The following is an 18,185-nucleotide window of genomic DNA, read 5'->3' as shown; positions in this document are numbered from 1 at the left end:
GAGAGACTGAGTACCATCTACTATTGATGTCACTAAACATCTACTATTGATGTCACTAAACAACACTAGCACCACAGAGAGACTGAGTACCATCTACTATTGATGTCACTAAACACACTAGAGCACCACAGAGAGACTGAGTACTATCTACTATTGATGTCACTAAACAACACTAGCACCACAGAGAGACTGAGTACCATCTACTATTGATGTCACTAAACTACACTAGCACCACAGAGAGACTGAGTACCATCTACTATTGATGTCACTAAACAACACTAGCACCACAGAGAGACTGAGTACTATCTACTATTGATGTCACTAAACAACACTAGCACCACAGAGAGACTGAGTACTATCTACTATTGATGTCACTAAACAACACTAGCACCACAGAGAGACTGAGTACCATCTACTATTGATGTCACTAAACAACTAGAGCACCACAGAGAGACTGAGTACTATCTACTATTGATGTCACTAAACATCTACTATTGATGTCACTAAATAACACTAGCACCACAGAGAGACTGAGTACCATCTACTATTGATGTCACTAAACTACACTAGCACCACAGAGAGACTGAGTACCATCTACTATTGATGTCACTAAACAACTAGAGCACCACAGAGAGACTGAGTACCATCTACTATTGATGTCACTAAACAACACTAGCACCACAGAGAGACTGAGTACCATCTACTATTGATGTCACTAAACAACTAGAGCACCACAGAGAGACTGAGTACCATCTACTATTGATGTCACTAAACTACACTAGCACCACAGAGAGACTGAGTACCATCTACTATTGATGTCACTAAACAACACTAGCACCACAGAGAGACTGAGTACTATCTACTATTGATGTCACTAAACAACACTAGCACCACAGAGAGACTGAGTACTATCTACTATTGATGTCACTAAACAACACTAGCACCACAGAGAGACTGAGTACTATCTACTATTGATGTCACTAAACAACACTAGCACCACAGAGAGACTGAGTACTATCTACTATTGATGTCACTAAACAACTAGAGCACCACAGAGAGACTGATACCATCTACTACTGATGTCACTAAACAACTAGAGCACCACAGAGAGACTGAGTACCATCTACTATTGATGTCACTAAACATCTACTATTGATGTCACTAAATAACACTAGCACCACAGAGAGACTGAGTACTATCTACTATTGATGTCACTAAACAACTAGAGCACCACAGAGAGACTGAGTACCATCTACTATTGATGTCACTAAACAACTAGAGCACCACAGAGAGACTGAGTACTATCTACTATTGATGTCACTAAACAACTAGAGCACCACAGAGAGACTGAGTACTATCTACTATTGATGTCACTAAACAACTAGAGCACCACAGAGAGACTGAGTACTATCTACTATTGATGTCACTAAACAACTAGAGCACCACAGAGAGACTGAGTACTATCTACTATTGATGTCACTAAACAACTAGAGCACCACAGAGAGACTGAGTACTATCTACTATTGATGTCACTAAACAACACTAGCACCACAGAGATACTGAGTACTATCTACTATTGCAGGGTGGCTCAGTATAAGCCTCCCTCACCCTATCAACATGTCAATCTATCTTAGGAACAGATGTTATCAGTCGTAGAGATAGAGCTCAGTGGTAACATTCATTGATGTGCAACTGACGTCTCCCGTTCAAATCATCTAAGAACTTCTAGTGATGGTGCACTGTGACAGAGACACTTTAAACCTAGTTTGCTAGTGCCATTACAGTCATACAGAGACATGCTACATCAGCTCAGCTTTCTACTAGGGAGTGAAGAGGAGACCTTCCCCTGACTTCACACAGAGCCTGACGTTTGAGAGACGCAAAGCCTTCTTCACGTGAGAACGAGGAGTGTTATTTTCTTCCACACATCAGGCGGTGTGTGGAGTGAGGGTGTACAGTTCCCACAAGGGCCAACCTGACTCATTACATAGTTTACTAATGCCTCGTTGATGCTTGCAGCCTGAAAGACGCCCACAGGCCCCTATAGAGGAAGTTAGCTACATTGTCAACAGCTGGCAGCAGCACCAATATGGCTGCAAGGCAAACTCCAAAACATACTTCAGAAACCCCCGTTTAAAGATCACTACTACTGGCAAATGTGTAACTTCAGCAAACGTCTTTTAAAATCAGCAGCGGCAACGTAACAGATGTTAAATCCAATATACAGTAAGATGCAGTGCATCAATGTGAGTGGCTGAACATTTGGCTCATATCTTCACATTTTCTGGAATCAATCTAGAATGAAATGATAATATTAGCCTACCAGTTGACTGTCATTTGTGGGCCAGTCCATGTCTCATTGCATGTGTCTGGGAGGGCAGGGAGAAGGGGTTCAGAGGAACCCAGTCTCAGTGAGCCCTCCTGGGTCCTAGGTTATCAGGGAGTCCAGAGTCAGAACAGTAGGTCCAGACAGGCCCACAGGGTGCTTCAGCTCCTCAGAGTAGTAAGTAGCACATCGCTCCTAATCAGCACTAGTGTCTGTCTGTCTCCAGCCCGCTCTCCTAACCAGCACTAGTGTCTGTCTGTCCGTCTGTCTCTTGCTCGCTCCGGCTCTCTCTCCTTCTGTCAAGCAACCAGGAAATGCCAAGTCACTATAACCGAAACACATTTCCTCCACGCGACGCTCAAACTCAGCCTCCTCATAGTAGGCCTCTTCCTCTTTAATTACTGGAGCTATTTGTGAAGCAGATGGGGATGTCGGTAAGCGCTCGACCCAACAGCATCCTCCAACTATCTAGCACTGCATGTACTCAGCATTCTACTTCTCAGAATGACTGACGTGTATGGGAACACAGTTGGTGTACAGAATGACTGACGTGTATGGGAACACAGTTGGTGTACAGAATGACTGACGTGTATGGGAACACAGTTGGTGTACAGAATGACTGACGTGTATGGGAACACAGTTGGTGTACAGAATGAGTGACGTGTATGGGAACACAGTTGGTGTACAGAATGTTTGAACAGTTCGATGAGTTGTTGTGGAAGCCAACATATCTGCCTAGGTGATAATAGGTTTACTTTTCTGAAGAAGAACAGTGTTTCTGAATGAGTTTTGTATTGGGAAGTGTTAGACCTGTTCACTGGAAAGCTGACTATAGCTTCAGTATGACAGTCATTACAAGGTACTTGACCGATGTGTACCTGCTCTGCACAGTAAGGCATAAGTAAAAGTCTCAGTACAAATATAATATGCCCTCAAGTTGTCATCTGTGATCCAAGTTTAGCCATAATGGCTCTCCATAAACACGTGTACTTTCTTCATTTCAACAGCCACCTCATACCCTGACCGTCTGTCTGTCTCAGTGACATGAAGATAGAATTACCTTGAAATAATCACATCATTGTCAGTTATCCACAGTAGAGGTCTGCACTGGACTGATTTCTTCATCCCGCTACCTCCTGCAGGTGTTCATACTGCACCACGCCCGCAGGTGTTCATACTGCACCACGCCCGCAGGTGTTCATACTGCACCACGCCCGCAGGTGTTCATACTGCACCACGCCCGCAGGTGTTCATACTGCACCACGCCCGCAGGTGTTCATACTGCACCACGCCCGCAGGTGCTCATACTGCACCACGCCCGCAGGTGTTCATACTGCACCACGCCCGCAGGTGTTCATACTGCACCACGCCCGCAGGTGTTCATACTGCACCACGCCCGCAGGTGTTCATACTGCACCACGCCCGCAGGTGTTCATACTGCACCACGCCCGCAGGTGTTCATACTGCACCACGCCCGCAGGTGTTCTGTGCGACTCCCACGCTCTACCGCAAGAACTGGTTCCAAACCCAACCGCAGTCCCACAAAGTTATTTTAGGCGTATGTGACATAGCTCTCTTGCCAGCCATGGTCCCAGCAATTTTGTGCCCTATAGACAATATCAAATGTGCAAATTACTTAAGAAATAGGTATAATTACCAGATTCTCACAGGGTCCATTATATTAGGCTATCTGTATTTAATACTGGGCTATATCAGCCAATATGGTAGATGTAGTTTGAAGTCAGCAGAGTTGGAGAGACTTGCCCTTTCTCTTGAGCTATTTTTATAGCCTACCCTTTGGGAGTTTCAAACTGAGAAATAGCCTATGGGTGACCAATATGTATTTCTAGACAATAGCCTAATCATATTTAGGAAGTACATTTCCTTGGAAAGATAACTGCCCCGTGCTTCTCGGCCCATGGGCTATAGCCTACTCTATTTAATTGAGACCACAAACGCACCTGGCTACTGAACTTGAAGCAGAATGATAACAGCTACTTTAGCATATAGCCTACCTCAGGAGGCCGATTTACAGGCAGAGACAAATAAATGGGCAGTCTACTTATTGAAATTGAAAAGTCGCAACGCTAGCTCACCATAGTACGCCTCGGTCACACCGACGGTGACATTGCATTGTGGTACACCAGAAGTACATTCATTTCCAATGGAACGCTGCGTTTGTCTTGCAGCATTGCGTTACAGATGCAGTTGCAGTGCGTTCTGTGTGGTGCATACGTTGGATTTATAGAACTTAATCAAACTTATGCATCAAACTGTGTGTGTAGACGGCTTGGCAGAAACGGTAGCAGAAAGGTGAATGTTAAACTTTTGTTTCACACATATCCAGATGATGCTGCGGAACATTTTGCACAATGACGCTGTCGGTGTGACTGACCAGAACCTTTTCATGATGATTGATTTTTTGATTGCACCTCGACTCACGTTGGTTGAGCGCCCTCCACTTCTTTCCATTATAAATATTTATTTACAGACACTGTAGTAAACTAGTCTAATCCTTTTTAAAGTTCATTTCATATTTAAGTTAGAGTGAAGTGTATTCACAAACGACAAGGGAAACCAGGCTCCCACCCAAAAATATGAACATTTTGTTTTTCTCATCTCTTTGTGTATCATCATTTTCCTTCAATTGGCAAGAGGCTGAATGAATGTATCTCACAGGAAAAGGAGCGAGCAAACAGCAACCCTCTGTCTCTCTATGTCTACTGTCTGGTCCAAACGAGTGTGACATTCTTGCAGCCAGTGGCATTGAATACAAGGGAAGCCAGCGAGCATTTGGCCTCCCTTGACAAAAAAAGTATACAAATTAGCCAATCAGCGTTGAGCTAAACTGAGGGAGATCAACTTTGATTGGTCCTGGCGTAAAAAAACAGGTATCAAGTGAAGCCAGCTTGGATTTGGCGTCTCCTATCAAATGGCTTTGAGAGCATAAGTCTTTACCAGAAACAACTTGAAATGTTGCATCTCGTTGTTGTTGTTCTCTGGTGGCTAGCTAGATAGATACAATTCTCCCTTTCCTAAATTAGCCATGGATGGAGATAGGGATTTGGACTTACCTAATTCTCCTTACTGGCCAATGATTGCAACAGCGATTCTGATCCAACCATTAATTCATACATTGTTGTGCCCCTGGCCTGAGAGGATGGAAGTTCAATATGTAGCTAGATGTAGAAGGCTAATGTTAACTAGCTAACGTTACCCATGAATGGAAGTTAGGCTAGCGAGCAAGCATTTTATCTAGGTAGCCTAGGACAACAACAAAATACAAGCGTGTACTGTATGACAGAGTGGGAGACCGTTTGGTCAACATGAAAGAGAGGATGGCATTGGCCTTTCTCTACAGGTTGGGTGAGTAAACATGTTTTTCTACTTACACGAACGCACACACGCGCAAACAGAAATCAGAAAAATGGACAGCCACATCATATTTATGTGATGTTGATTGGACTAAATAGTTTTTGTTATCTTTTAGTTGTCACAGTTTTAGACAAAGCAGAGGTGATTTGATGACGTTGAAGTTGACTAGTGCAGAAATAGAGGAGGCGGCTCCTGGTTTCTTTGTGACTTGCGGTAACTGTCTGTGGTTCTAAATCAATAGTTGTTTCGTGGTCCGGAAATGTCGGAAACATTAACTTGCTTAAGCAAGCTGTAGGTCATATAACTGTCTTACTAAAAGGTTAAATAAATAAAATAAATAAACATGCAACATGCGTCGTGGACTTCCCTGGACAGAGGTTGCTATCTGGTTTTGTGATAAAACAAAGGTGTTGTTGAATTTATTCTGCCACTGTCTTATTGTCTCGGCCTATATATCACAGTCACAAGGAATATGAATTAACAGCAAACAACGCAATTATCACAACACATACAGTGTAGGTTGTAATATGGCTTCACTTGGCTTCCCAGGTAATTTTACCCATGCACCGCTACTGTTAAGTTAACTGGCACGTGATTCTCCGCCCATGTAGCCAGCCAACTCTATTTCAATGACACCACACATACTAGGCGCACTTGAACTCTCACGCCCGACTACGACAGGAGAGGTAGGCCACTGAAGTTGAAGCAGCGAGTGTTTGAATAATGTGAACATTTTCATTTTAATACAATAGATAGGCTTAGGCTAACTCATGCAAAGCAGCAGTGATGATTTCAGCATGTACATCTTGTTGGGGGGAAAGGAAAGAAAAGTGGGATGCATGCCAGCAAAGCCAGTACATAACACAACACTAAACAATACATGAACTGCACTATAACGGTGACAAACGGTGCCCACAAACTGTTAGGGCCCCCATAAAGCTGTCCCAACAGCAGTCCCAGCATATTGCTTCTGCTACACCTGGCTATCAGCGGAGCTTTGTCTGGCAGCGAAACAGTTCATTCAGCCTCATTTACTGCCCTTTAAAAAAACATAGCTGATATGGCTGACTTGTTTAAACAAATGTGATTTCTACTGACAATTGAGATGTACAAACTATGGCATAAGGGGACGACAAGCGGATAAGAGGTAATCTGTAATTTTGATTAAGACAATAAGCGAGCTAGGACAGACATATTCAATAAAACTATATGTTTAGCACTTTTGAAATGTACAGCAACAGAATTCAGAACATGGGCCGCTCTTACAGTGTTCTCTCTGTACACCAAGTTAGAACCGTAGGATAAATAAAGGGGGCATATAAGCAGACAATGAAAGCTCTTACAATATTTTATGATTACGTTTCTCAAAAACAGGTTATAGGCTATATGTGCAGTTCCGCCACCAAGTCAGAACAGTAGGCTAAATTAAGAGGGGTAAATAGACCAAATTCTTTGGGTGAGGCACTAACATCTAATGGGCTACTAACTTGTTACTACATAACATACACTTAGTATTACTTTCTTAGCTACAGTATACATATCTCCCTGGCATATTACATCCTTTATGCAGCAGCATACAGGACATTTTTGGACTCACCTTGTTGTGCTGTGCTCATTGAACAGGAGGGTGGCGCGGCAGTCCTTCGTGGGCAAATTTTGTCAAAGTCGGGCATTCTCTGGATTTATGGTGCTTTCAAAACAACTGGGAACTCGGGGAAAAAACCATGGTCGAATCATGTTGACGTCATTGATCTTCAGGTCGTAGCTCTAGAAAGAGGCCGGATTTACAATTCCGAGTTGGATGACCGTTCAAAACGTTTATTTCCTACTTCCCAGTTGTCTTGAACTCACTGAAGTCAAGTTTTTGCAGTTCCGACTTAACAGTTGTTTTGAGCGCGGCACAAAGCATGCTTCATTGACAGCATGGCCAATGTTGAATGTTTATCATTTTAAACTTGGAAAAGAGCCCCTTAATCCCAGATTTGGGACCACACAGCAACTCCACTAAACAGCAGGCTAGTCATTGCTTTGCAATGATTTCAGTTAGCCACTGTCACTGATTCCTTCCAAACCACTCATTGCGAAGTCAAGGGGTCTGAATACACTGTATATTCAAGCTGTTCTGTATCTAGTGGGGTTATATTCAAGCTGTTCTGTATCTAGTGGGGTTATATTCAAACTGTTCTGTATCTAGTGGGGTTATATTCAAGCTGTTCTGTATCTAGTGGGGTTATATTCAAGCTGTTCTGTATCTAGTGGGGTTATATTCAAACTGTTCTGTATCTAGTGGGGTTATATTCAAACTGTTCTGTATCTAGTGGGGTTATATTCAAACTGTTCTGTATCTAGTGGGGTTATATTCAAGCTGTTCTGTATCTAGTGGGGTTATATTCAAGCTGTTCTGTATCTAGTGGGGTTATATTTAAACTGTTCTGTATCTAGTGGGGTTATATTCAAGCTGTTCTGTATCTAGTGGGGTTATATTCAAACTGTTCTGTATCTAGTGGGGTTATATTCAAGCTGTTCTGTATCTAGTGGGGTTATATTCAAGCTGTTCTGTATCTAGTGGGGTTATATTCAAACTGTTCTGTATCTAGTGGGGTTATATTCAAGCTGTTCTGTATCTAGTGGGGTTATATTCAAACTGTTCTGTATCTAGTGGGGTTATATTCAAACTGTTCTGTATCTAGTGGGGTTATATTCAAGCTGTTCTGTATCTAGTGGGGTTATATTTAAGCTGTTCTGTATCTAGTGGGGTTATATTTAAACTGTTCTGTATCTAGTGGGGTTATATTCAAACTGTTCTGTATCTAGTGGGGTTATATTCAAACTGTTCTGTATCTAGTGGGGTTATATTCAAGCTGTTCTGTATCTAGTGGGGTTATATTCAAGCTGTTCTGTAGCTAGTGGGGTTATATTCAAACTGTTCTGTATCTAGTGGGGTTATATTCAAACTGTTCTGTATCTAGTGGGGTTATATTCAAGCTGTTCTGTATCTAGTGGGGTTATATTCAAGCTGTTCTGTATCTAGTGGGGTTATATTCAAACTGTTCTGTATCTAGTGGGGTTATATTCAAACTGTTCTGTATCTAGTGGGGTTATATTCAAGCTGTTCTGTATCTAGTGGGGTTATATTCAAGCTGTTCTGTATCTAGTGGGGTTATATTCAAGCTGTTCTGTATCTAGTGGGGTTATATTCAAACTGTTCTGTATCTAGTGGGGTTATATTCAAGCTGTTCTGTATCTAGTGGGGTTATATTCAAGCTGTTCTGTATCTAGTGGGGTTATATTCAAACTGTTCTGTATCTAGTGGGGTTATATTCAAGCTGTTCTGTATCTAGTGGGGTTATATTTAAACTGTTCTGTATCTAGTGGGGTTATATTCAAGCTGTTCTGTATCTAGTGGGGTTATATTCAAGCTGTTCTGTATCTAGTGGGGTTATATTTAAACTGTTCTGTATCTAGTGGGGTTATATTCAAACTGTTCTGTATCTAGTGGGGTTATATTCAAGCTGTTCTGTATCTAGTGGGGTTATATTCAAGCTGTTCTGTATCTAGTGGGGTTATATTCAAGCTGTTCTGTATCTAGTGGGGTTATATTCAAACTGTTCTGTATCTAGTGGGGTTATATTCAAGCTGTTCTGTATCTAGTGGGGTTATATTCAAGCTGTTCTGTATCTAGTGGGGTTATATTCAAACTGTTCTGTATCTAGTGGGGTTATATTCAAGCTGTTCTGTATCTAGTGGGGTTATATTCAAGCTGTTCTGTATCTAGTGGGGTTATATTCAAACTGTTCTGTATCTAGTGGGGTTATATTCAAGCTGTTCTGTATCTAGTGGGGTTATATTCAAGCTGTTCTGTATCTAGTGGGGTTATATTTAAACTGTTCTGTATCTAGTGGGGTTATATTCAAGCTGTTCTGTATCTAGTGGGGTTATATTCAAGCTGTTCTGTATCTAGTGGGGTTATATTCAAACTGTTCTGTATCTAGTGGGGTTATATTCAAACTGTTCTGTGTCTAGTGGGGTTATATTCAAACTGTTCTGTATCTAGTGGGGTTATATTCAAGCTGTTCTGTATCTAGTGGGGTTATATTCAAACTGTTCTGTATCTAGTGGGGTTATATTCAAGCTGTTCTGTATCTAGTGGGGTTATATTCAAGCTGTTCTGTATCTAGTGGGGTTATATTCAAGCTGTTCTGTATCTAGTGGGGTTATATTCAAGCTGTTCTGTATCTAGTGGGGTTATATTTAAGCTGTTCTGTATCTAGTGGGGTTATATTCAAACTGTTCTGTATCTAGTGGGGTTATATTCAAACTGTTCTGTATCTAGTGGGGTTATATTCAAACTGTTCTGTATCTAGTGGGGTTATATTCAAGCTGTTCTGTATCTAGTGGGGTTATATTCAAGCTGTTCTGTATCTAGTGGGGTTATATTTAAGCTGTTCTGTATCTAGTGGGGTTATATTCAAGCTGTTCTGTATCTAGTGGGGTTATATTCAAACTGTTCTGTATCTAGTGGGGTTATATTCAAGCTGTTCTGTATCTAGTGGGGTTATATTCAAACTGTTCTGTAGCTAGTGGGGTTATATTCAAGCTGTTCTGTATCTAGTGGGGTTATATTCAAACTGTTCTGTATCTAGTGGGGTTATATTCAAGCTGTTCTGTATCTAGTGGGGTTATATTCAAACTGTTCTGTATCTAGTGGGGTTATATTCAAACTGTTCTGTATCTAGTGGGGTTATATTCAAACTGTTCTGTATCTAGTGGGGTTATATTCAAACTGTTCTGTATCTAGTGGGGTTATATTCAAGCTGTTCTGTATCTAGTGGGGTTATATTTAAGCTGTTCTGTATCTAGTGGGGTTATATTCAAACTGTTCTGTATCTAGTGGGGTTATATTCAAACTGTTCTGTATCTAGTGGGGTTATATTCAAGCTGTTCTGTATCTAGTGGGGTTATATTCAAACTGTTCTGTATCTAGTGGGGTTATATTCAAGCTGTTCTGTATCTAGTGGGGTTATATTCAAGCTGTTCTGTATCTAGTGGGGTTATATTTAAACTGTTCTGTATCTAGTGGGGTTATATTCAAGCTGTTCTGTATCTAGTGGGGTTATATTCAAGCTGTTCTGTATCTAGTGGGGTTATATTCAAGCTGTTCTGTATCTAGTGGGGTTATATTCAAACTGTTCTGTAGCTAGTGGGGTTATATTCAAGCTGTTCTGTATCTAGTGGGGTTATATTCAAGCTGTTCTGTATCTAGTGGGGTTATATTCAAGCTGTTCTGTATCTAGTGGGGTTATATTCAAGCTGTTCTGTATCTAGTGGGGTTATATTCAAGCTGTTCTGTATCTAGTGGGGTTATATTCAAACTGTTCTGTATCTAGTGGAGTTATATTCAAACTGTTCTGTATCTAGTGGGGTTATATTCAAACTGTTCTGTATCTAGTGGAGTTATATTCAAACTGTTCTGTATCTAGTGGGGTTATATTCAAGCTGTTCTATTTTGCCAAATATCGCAATGTGTATATTTCTGGGTTTTTTCAACTCGGGTGTAACCGGTGTGAAATGGCTAGCTAGTTAGCGGCGTGCGCACTAATAGCGTTTCAATCGGTGATGTCACTTGCTCTGAGACGTGGAAGTAAGACGTCTTAAGACATTTTTCAGCCTCGGGTGCATTTTGACTCGTTCTATTGTCCAGCCTATAGATAGCCAGAGCCAATTTACAAAAGCACCTGAATATCCATTGAGAGAGCACAACGACTATACCATTTAGCTAAGCTAAGAATGACGAGAATAATCAAGTCAGTAAACGTTGGGTAGTTAGATAGCCTATAGTTAATTTACTGGCAAGTTTGATGTATAACTACTAACGTTAGGTAGCTAGCTAACATACCGGTACATACTGCTGTAATGATATGCTATGTGGTTCGTAAGGACAGTATAGCTAACATACTGGTACATACTGCTGTAATGATATGCTATGTGGTTCGTAAGGACAGTATAGCTAACATACTGGTACATACTGCTGTAATGATATGCTATGTGGTTCGTAAGGATAGCATAGCTAACATACTGGTACATACTGCTGTAATGATATGCTATGTGGTTCGTAAGGATAGCATAGCTAACATACTGGTACATACTGCTGTAATGATATGCTATGTGGTTCGTAAGGACAGTATAGCTAACATACTGGTACATACTGCTGTAATGATATGCTATGTGGTTCGTAAGGATAGCATAGCTAACATACTGGTACATACTGCTGTAATGATATGCTATGTGGTTCGTAAGGATAGCATAGCTAACATACTGGTACATACTGCTGTAATGATATGCTATGTGGTTCGTAAGGACAGTATAGCTAACATACTGGTACATACTGCTGTAATGATATGCTATGTGGTTCGTAAGGATAGCATAGCTAACAAACTGGTACATACTGCTGTAATGATATGCTATGTGGTTCGTAAGGATAGCATAGCTAACATACTGGTACATACTGCTGTAATGATATGCTATGTGGTTCGTAAGGATAGCATAGCTAACATACTGGTACATACTGCTGTAATGATATGCTATGTGGTTCGTAAGGATAGCATAGCTAACATACTGGTACATACTGCTGTAATGATATGCTATGTGGTTCGTAAGGATAGCATAGCTAACATACTGGTACATACTGCTGTAATGATATGCTATGTGGTTCGTAAGGACAGCATAGCTAACAGATTATCAGCCAACATAACGTGTAAGGTAACTTATTTGAAAAGTCATTACTTTATTACCTTGAGTAGCAAGTAAGACCTGTCTGGTCCAGCGACATGTTTTGCTTGACTCGTTATGACAACTTACATCTGGTTCGACCGTAATGTTTTGTCAGCCATCTTCGTTGAAGAATGCCACAAGGCAAGGGTGGCTCGCATCAAAATCTGTCATAGGAACCACATGGTCATATAAAAACCAAGGGACCCAAAATGCATAATGAGGAACCACTGTATCATGAAAAGTCCTTGTCACTCATTGTCATGTTTGGCTTGACAATGACAGCAAGGAGCTGGCATAATAATAGCACCAACAGACTGGCACTTGGGCTACATATGCCTTACCTACAATCAAGCTGATCTATCTAGTATCTAGTCTTGTGGGCGTCCAATAATAAGGCGGGCGGCCTTCCACAAATCCACAGCTGACTAGTCAGACTAATGGTACTAGAGACTGGCTGACTCATATTATGATGCAATGACAGAGTGCTTACAGAGGGAGTAGCTCCTTTATAACTTAACACAATGTCTCTGCGTTTTCAGTCTTACTGTATTCAGAAATTATCTCTACACACCCACTCAGCCGCATTAGTTGTCTCATTCATCAGGTTGCTGGAAGCTTTATGTCGACCTCAATGGGATTTCATCATGCTGGTTTTAAAAATCTCTCAATCTCTAGAAAAAATGACTCTACTTTGCCATGACAAAACATAAAAAGGATTTTACCATTGTCTGTGTCTCAATTCCCAGCATTAAAGTGTTCACCTCGCTATGACAAAACCAATGACCTTTTCTGTGTTCTCTGGGTTTAACTGACATAAAGGAAGTGATGAAGGTGTTGTTGCTCTATTCACGGCAAAGATGCAATCAAAACAAAGTATTACAGCTTGTGGATTGGGCCACAACAGTAGGAAGCAAGCCTGGGACTTACAACACTTATTACTGTGTGTTACAGTTTGAGAGACACACGGCCTAATCAACTTAGCTATGATATGACAAAGACAAGGCTTTCTACACAACCGCATTCCTGTAAAAAGCTTTGGAGTCGTACCATGGCTAGTAATGGAATCAGGGCCTTTTCACACAGTTTTCAGCTATAGTTCCAATCAGAGTTAGATTATTTGTTACATTGTGTGTGTGTTTATCTGGTCTGGTTGGTTTCACCTTGCCAAAAATGTCAAACAAACTAAAATTCAGAAACAAAACCACGTGTCCATGAAAGTAATTTGTTTATTGGACAAACATTTTCACGTTAAATCCATCGAGGATTATCATGAAGCTTCACTTGTGTGTCCCAATCTTCATATTACTTTGGCTTTCCAACAACACGCGGTAAGAGACAGCACAATAGCCGCTCCAGCAGAGACGCCAATAGATTTAGTTCAGGGCCTTTCTGAGATACTCTAACTGCAGCTGGTGTTTGTATTGACTGATTTATTTCACCTTTATTTTAAAATCAGGGGAGTCATACTGAGACCAAAGTCTCTTTTACAGATGAGCCCCAAATTGAATAAGGATGACGAAGATAAACACATCAAGTAAGAACATCTGCATCATCATCATCATCCAACTCAATTCAACAATAACAAAGTGTCTGATGATATGCTGTGGAGATCAAAATATCTGATCAGCCTTCTTTTGAACATACTGTTGATCTGGGAAGCTCAAGCTTCCTGCTTAACCAGGGCACACAGATTAGGTGATAATAACCACAAGTTCATATCTGAACGTACGGTAGATCTGGGAAGCTCAAGCTTCCTGCTTAACCAGGGCACACAGATTAGGTGATAATAACCACAAGTTCATATCTGAACGTACTGTAGATCTGGGAAGCTCAAGCTTCCTGCTTAACCAGGGCACACAGATTAGGTGATAATAACCACAAGTTCATATCTGAACGTACGGTAGATCTGGGAAGCTCAAGCTTCCTGCTTAACCAGGGCACACAGATTAGGTGATAATAACCACAAGTTCATATCTGAACGTACTGTAGATCTGGGAAGGCACATCATGTCTGGCCATGCTCCCATCACCCAGATCATCAGATGGACATGGTCCTGTACTGTACTGTACACCAGGGACATAATATCAACAAACACTAACAAGCTGAAACAGCACTGTGATTCAGACTTAAAACTACAGTCAAACCATCTTGCATGGGTGAATACTGACTACATTAATCTTGGTAATATCCTACATATTGTGAAACGTCCATGTTCCATCCATATAGAGCCTAGTATTCCACTACCCTATGTTCCTCCTCTTACCAATAGTTCCCTTATTTCAAGCTGAAGTACAAAAAGGAGAACTTCCTTACATTTCAAAGTTACAAACCACAAATACAAGTGGAATCTAAAAGATATTTACAGATACAGGAAATGAGCACAAAGTAGTACAACAGAAGGCAACGTGGTGTCCCAAATGGCACCCTATTCCCTATGTAGTGCACTACTTTTGACCAGAGCCCTGGTTAAAAGTAGTGCACTATAAAGGGAATAGAGTGCCATTTGGAATGGAATGCATCCAATGCCACACAGTAGCAGGTAATGTCATTGGAGCCAAACACCTGGTAAATGTCCCCCTACTAGCCCTTCCCTTTTCACCTCCCAAGTCCCCTGAGCCAATGCCTGGACACCTGAGCCAATGCCTGACCTCTGATAAACACAGCTTTATTACTAATGCAGATGATGACAACAACTTACCCATAATGCAACAGTAGGCCTATTTCACATCCTCAAAACAGTATGTCACAACTACTACTATAAAGCCTGTTTCAACACTGTTGTAAACAAAACCACGTGTTAAATAAAGGTTAAATAAAACATTTAAAAAGTGTATACCATGACTATTGACATTATAATCCAAAATGTAATTTGCACTGATCTCTCTACTACTCTCTGGCTGCCAAGGTGAAGGGTGAAGTTGTCCCTCGATGCTGATCTTCGGTCAGTTTTTCATTTTCCCCACTAACTGTTAAGGTTAGGATTAGGGGAGGGGACGCTGATCCTAGATCTGTACCTAGGGAAAACTTTACGCGTTAAATGGCTGCCAAGGCGGGAGGAGGATGTGGGACGGACTGTGCAGCTGTGCTGCCCTGAGCTGCTTGACATTCTGGGGCGCTCCAGCCTCCTGACATGCACCAGCGAAGGGGGAACAAAGAGCACTTTGGGTTTCCTAATTCAGCTGCTTGTTGGTAAACAGACTCTGGCCAGGGAGGCTGCAGTGCAGGAGGGATCCTAATCAGAGCCTACGTCCCAAATGGCACCCTATTCCCTCCATAGTGCACTACCTTTGACCAGGGCCTATAGTTCACTATCTAGGGAATAGGGAGCCAGTTGGGACACAGCCAGGGAACTAGGGAAGACCAGATGAAGCTGGAGGGCTGATGGAGTATGATACCTTATCCCTGCTCATCAGAGCCCTATGGGCTGCACATGTAAAGTCTAATAGGAGGGTGTGGTGTAGGGTTTTGCTGCAGCTGAGTGACAGTGGGGTTGTCACCATGGTCAGTTACAGCTCTGCTCCAACACAGGCAGTCATTAGCTAGATGAACAGTCACCAGGATAATTACTGACAGAGTGATTATACCCGTTTCCTTTTCCAGATAGGCAGCAGCTCACTGCTTCAATTTCTCATAATTACCCCTGATCCTCCAGAAACGTGTGTTTTCCCATCTCCGTGGACCCTACTTTTGACCAGGGTCCATGTTCCTCTCCCACAGGCAGGGGAACAGTGGAAGGGCTGACATCACCACGTCACTACCTCTGGAGGTCATCAGCTACAGTATCTCTATGCTCTGGTCCTGTACATCACCTTCAGGTCAGTATCACTGTGCTCTGGTCCTGTACATAACATTCAGGTCAGTATCTCTATGCTCTGGTCTTGTACATAACATTCAGGTCAGTATCTCTATGCTCTGGTCTTGTACATAACATTCAGGTCAGTATCACTGTGCTCTGGTCTTGTACATAACCTTCAGGTCAGTATCACTGTGCTCTGGTCTTGTACATAACCTTCAGGTCAGTATCTCTATGCTCTGGTCCTGTACATAACATTCAGGTCAGTATCACTGTGCTCTGGTCTTGTACATAACATTCAGGTCAGTATCTCTATGCTCCGGTCCTGTACATAACATTCAGGTCAGTATCACTGTGCTCTGGTCCTGTACATAACCTTCAGGTCAGTATCTCTATGCTCTGGTCCTGTACATAACATCCAGGTCAGTATCACTGTGCTCTGGTCTTGTACATAACATTCAGGTCAGTATCACTGCTCTGGTCTTGTACATAACATTCAGGTCAGTATCACTGTGCTCTGGTCTTGTACATAACATTTAGGACTACATGTGCGGTCAGGTAGGCGAGTACTCCCCCGTGTTATGAACCCGCCTTCATTTGTATATTTTCTCTCAAATAGCTGTCTATTGATGCACCAGTCCATACTTTCATGAACACTTCAACCTGTTATTACAGTACACCCTAACGGTAATGACATATATGAAGACAGACAAAAGAACAATCAATAACCTTGGGGTCCAATAGCAGACAGCCGCCTCTTGAGAATGTACATAACTCTACACAGCCATCTGACAAGATCTGACTAGTCCACAATCTCTCTTTTAATGATCAGATCATTGTGACTGTATACAGAGCCTTCAGAAAATATTCACACACACGCCCCTTGACTTTTTCCACATGTTGTTGTGTTACAGCCTGAATTTAAAAATGGATTACATTTAGATGTGTCACTGGCATATACACAATACCCCATAATGTCAACAAAAAATATATTCCAGAACATGCATCCTCTTTGCAATAAGGCACTAAAGTAAAACTGCTAAAAATATTATTTTATGTCCTGAATACAAACTATTATGTTTGGGTCAAATCCAACATGTCACTGAGTACCACGCTTCATATTTTCAAGCATGGTGGTGGCTGCATCATGTTATGGGTATGCTTGTCATCGGCAAGGACTAAGGAGTTTCTTAGAATGAAACGAAAGGGAATAGAGCGAAGCACAGGCAAACTCCCAGAGGAAAACCTGGTTCAGTCTACTTTCCAACAGACACTGGGAGACAAATTCAACCTTTCAGCAGGACAATACACTAAAACAAGGCCACATATACCCTGGAGTTGGTTACCAAGACAACATTGAATGTTCCTGAGTGGCCTAGTTACAGTTTTGGCTTTAAAAATCTATAGCAAGACTAGAAAAATGGCTGTCTAGCAATGATCAACAACCAACTTGACAGAGCTTGAAGAATTTTTTAATATTAATTTGCAAATATTGTACAATCCAGGTGTCCAAAGCTCTTAGAGACTTGACCAGAAAGACTCACAGCTGTAATCACTGCCAAAAGTGATTCTAACATGTATTGACTCAGGGGTGTGAATACTGACACTACCGTTCAAAAGTTTGTGGTCACTTAGAAATGTCCTTATTTTGAAAGAAGAGCACATTTTTGGTGGATTAAAATAACATAAAATTGACCAGAAACTGTAATCGAACCCACAAATGCTGATGCTCCAGATACTCAACTAGTCTAAAGAAGGCCAGTTTTATTAATTCTTTAATCAGGACAACCGTTTTCAGCTGTGCTAACATAATTGAAGAAGGGTTTTCTAATGATCAATTAGCCTTTTAAAATGATAAACTTGGATTAGCTAACACAACGTGCTATTGGAACACAGGAGTGATGGTTACTGATAATGGGC

At 41.5% G+C, this 18,185-nt stretch overlaps 1 protein-coding gene across 4 annotated transcripts in view; it reads right to left on the bottom strand.

The window, feature by feature from the left end:
* LOC106591355 (neurobeachin-like protein 2) overlaps window positions 1–18,185 on the bottom strand; it is a 139,886-nt gene that overhangs the window by 111,158 nt on the left and 10,543 nt on the right. The window contains exon 1 of one of the 4 annotated variants that reach the window (XM_082975885.1): window positions 2,324–2,615. The exons of the other annotated variants lie outside the window; for them this stretch is intronic. Within the exon in view, the coding sequence (XP_082832011.1) occupies window positions 2,324–2,353 (30 nt within the window). The 5' untranslated portion in view covers window positions 2,354–2,615. Of the gene's footprint in view, window positions 1–2,323; window positions 2,616–18,185 lie in introns of those variants that run through there. 4 annotated transcript variants of the gene reach the window in all.

The sequence above is a fragment of the Salmo salar genome, chromosome 05, assembly GCF_965601325.2.
Source record: "Salmo salar chromosome 05, fSalSal1, whole genome shotgun sequence".
NCBI classification, from domain to species: Eukaryota; Metazoa; Chordata; class Actinopteri; order Salmoniformes; family Salmonidae; genus Salmo; species Salmo salar.
This window is presented reverse-complemented; position numbering and strand designations above follow the sequence as displayed.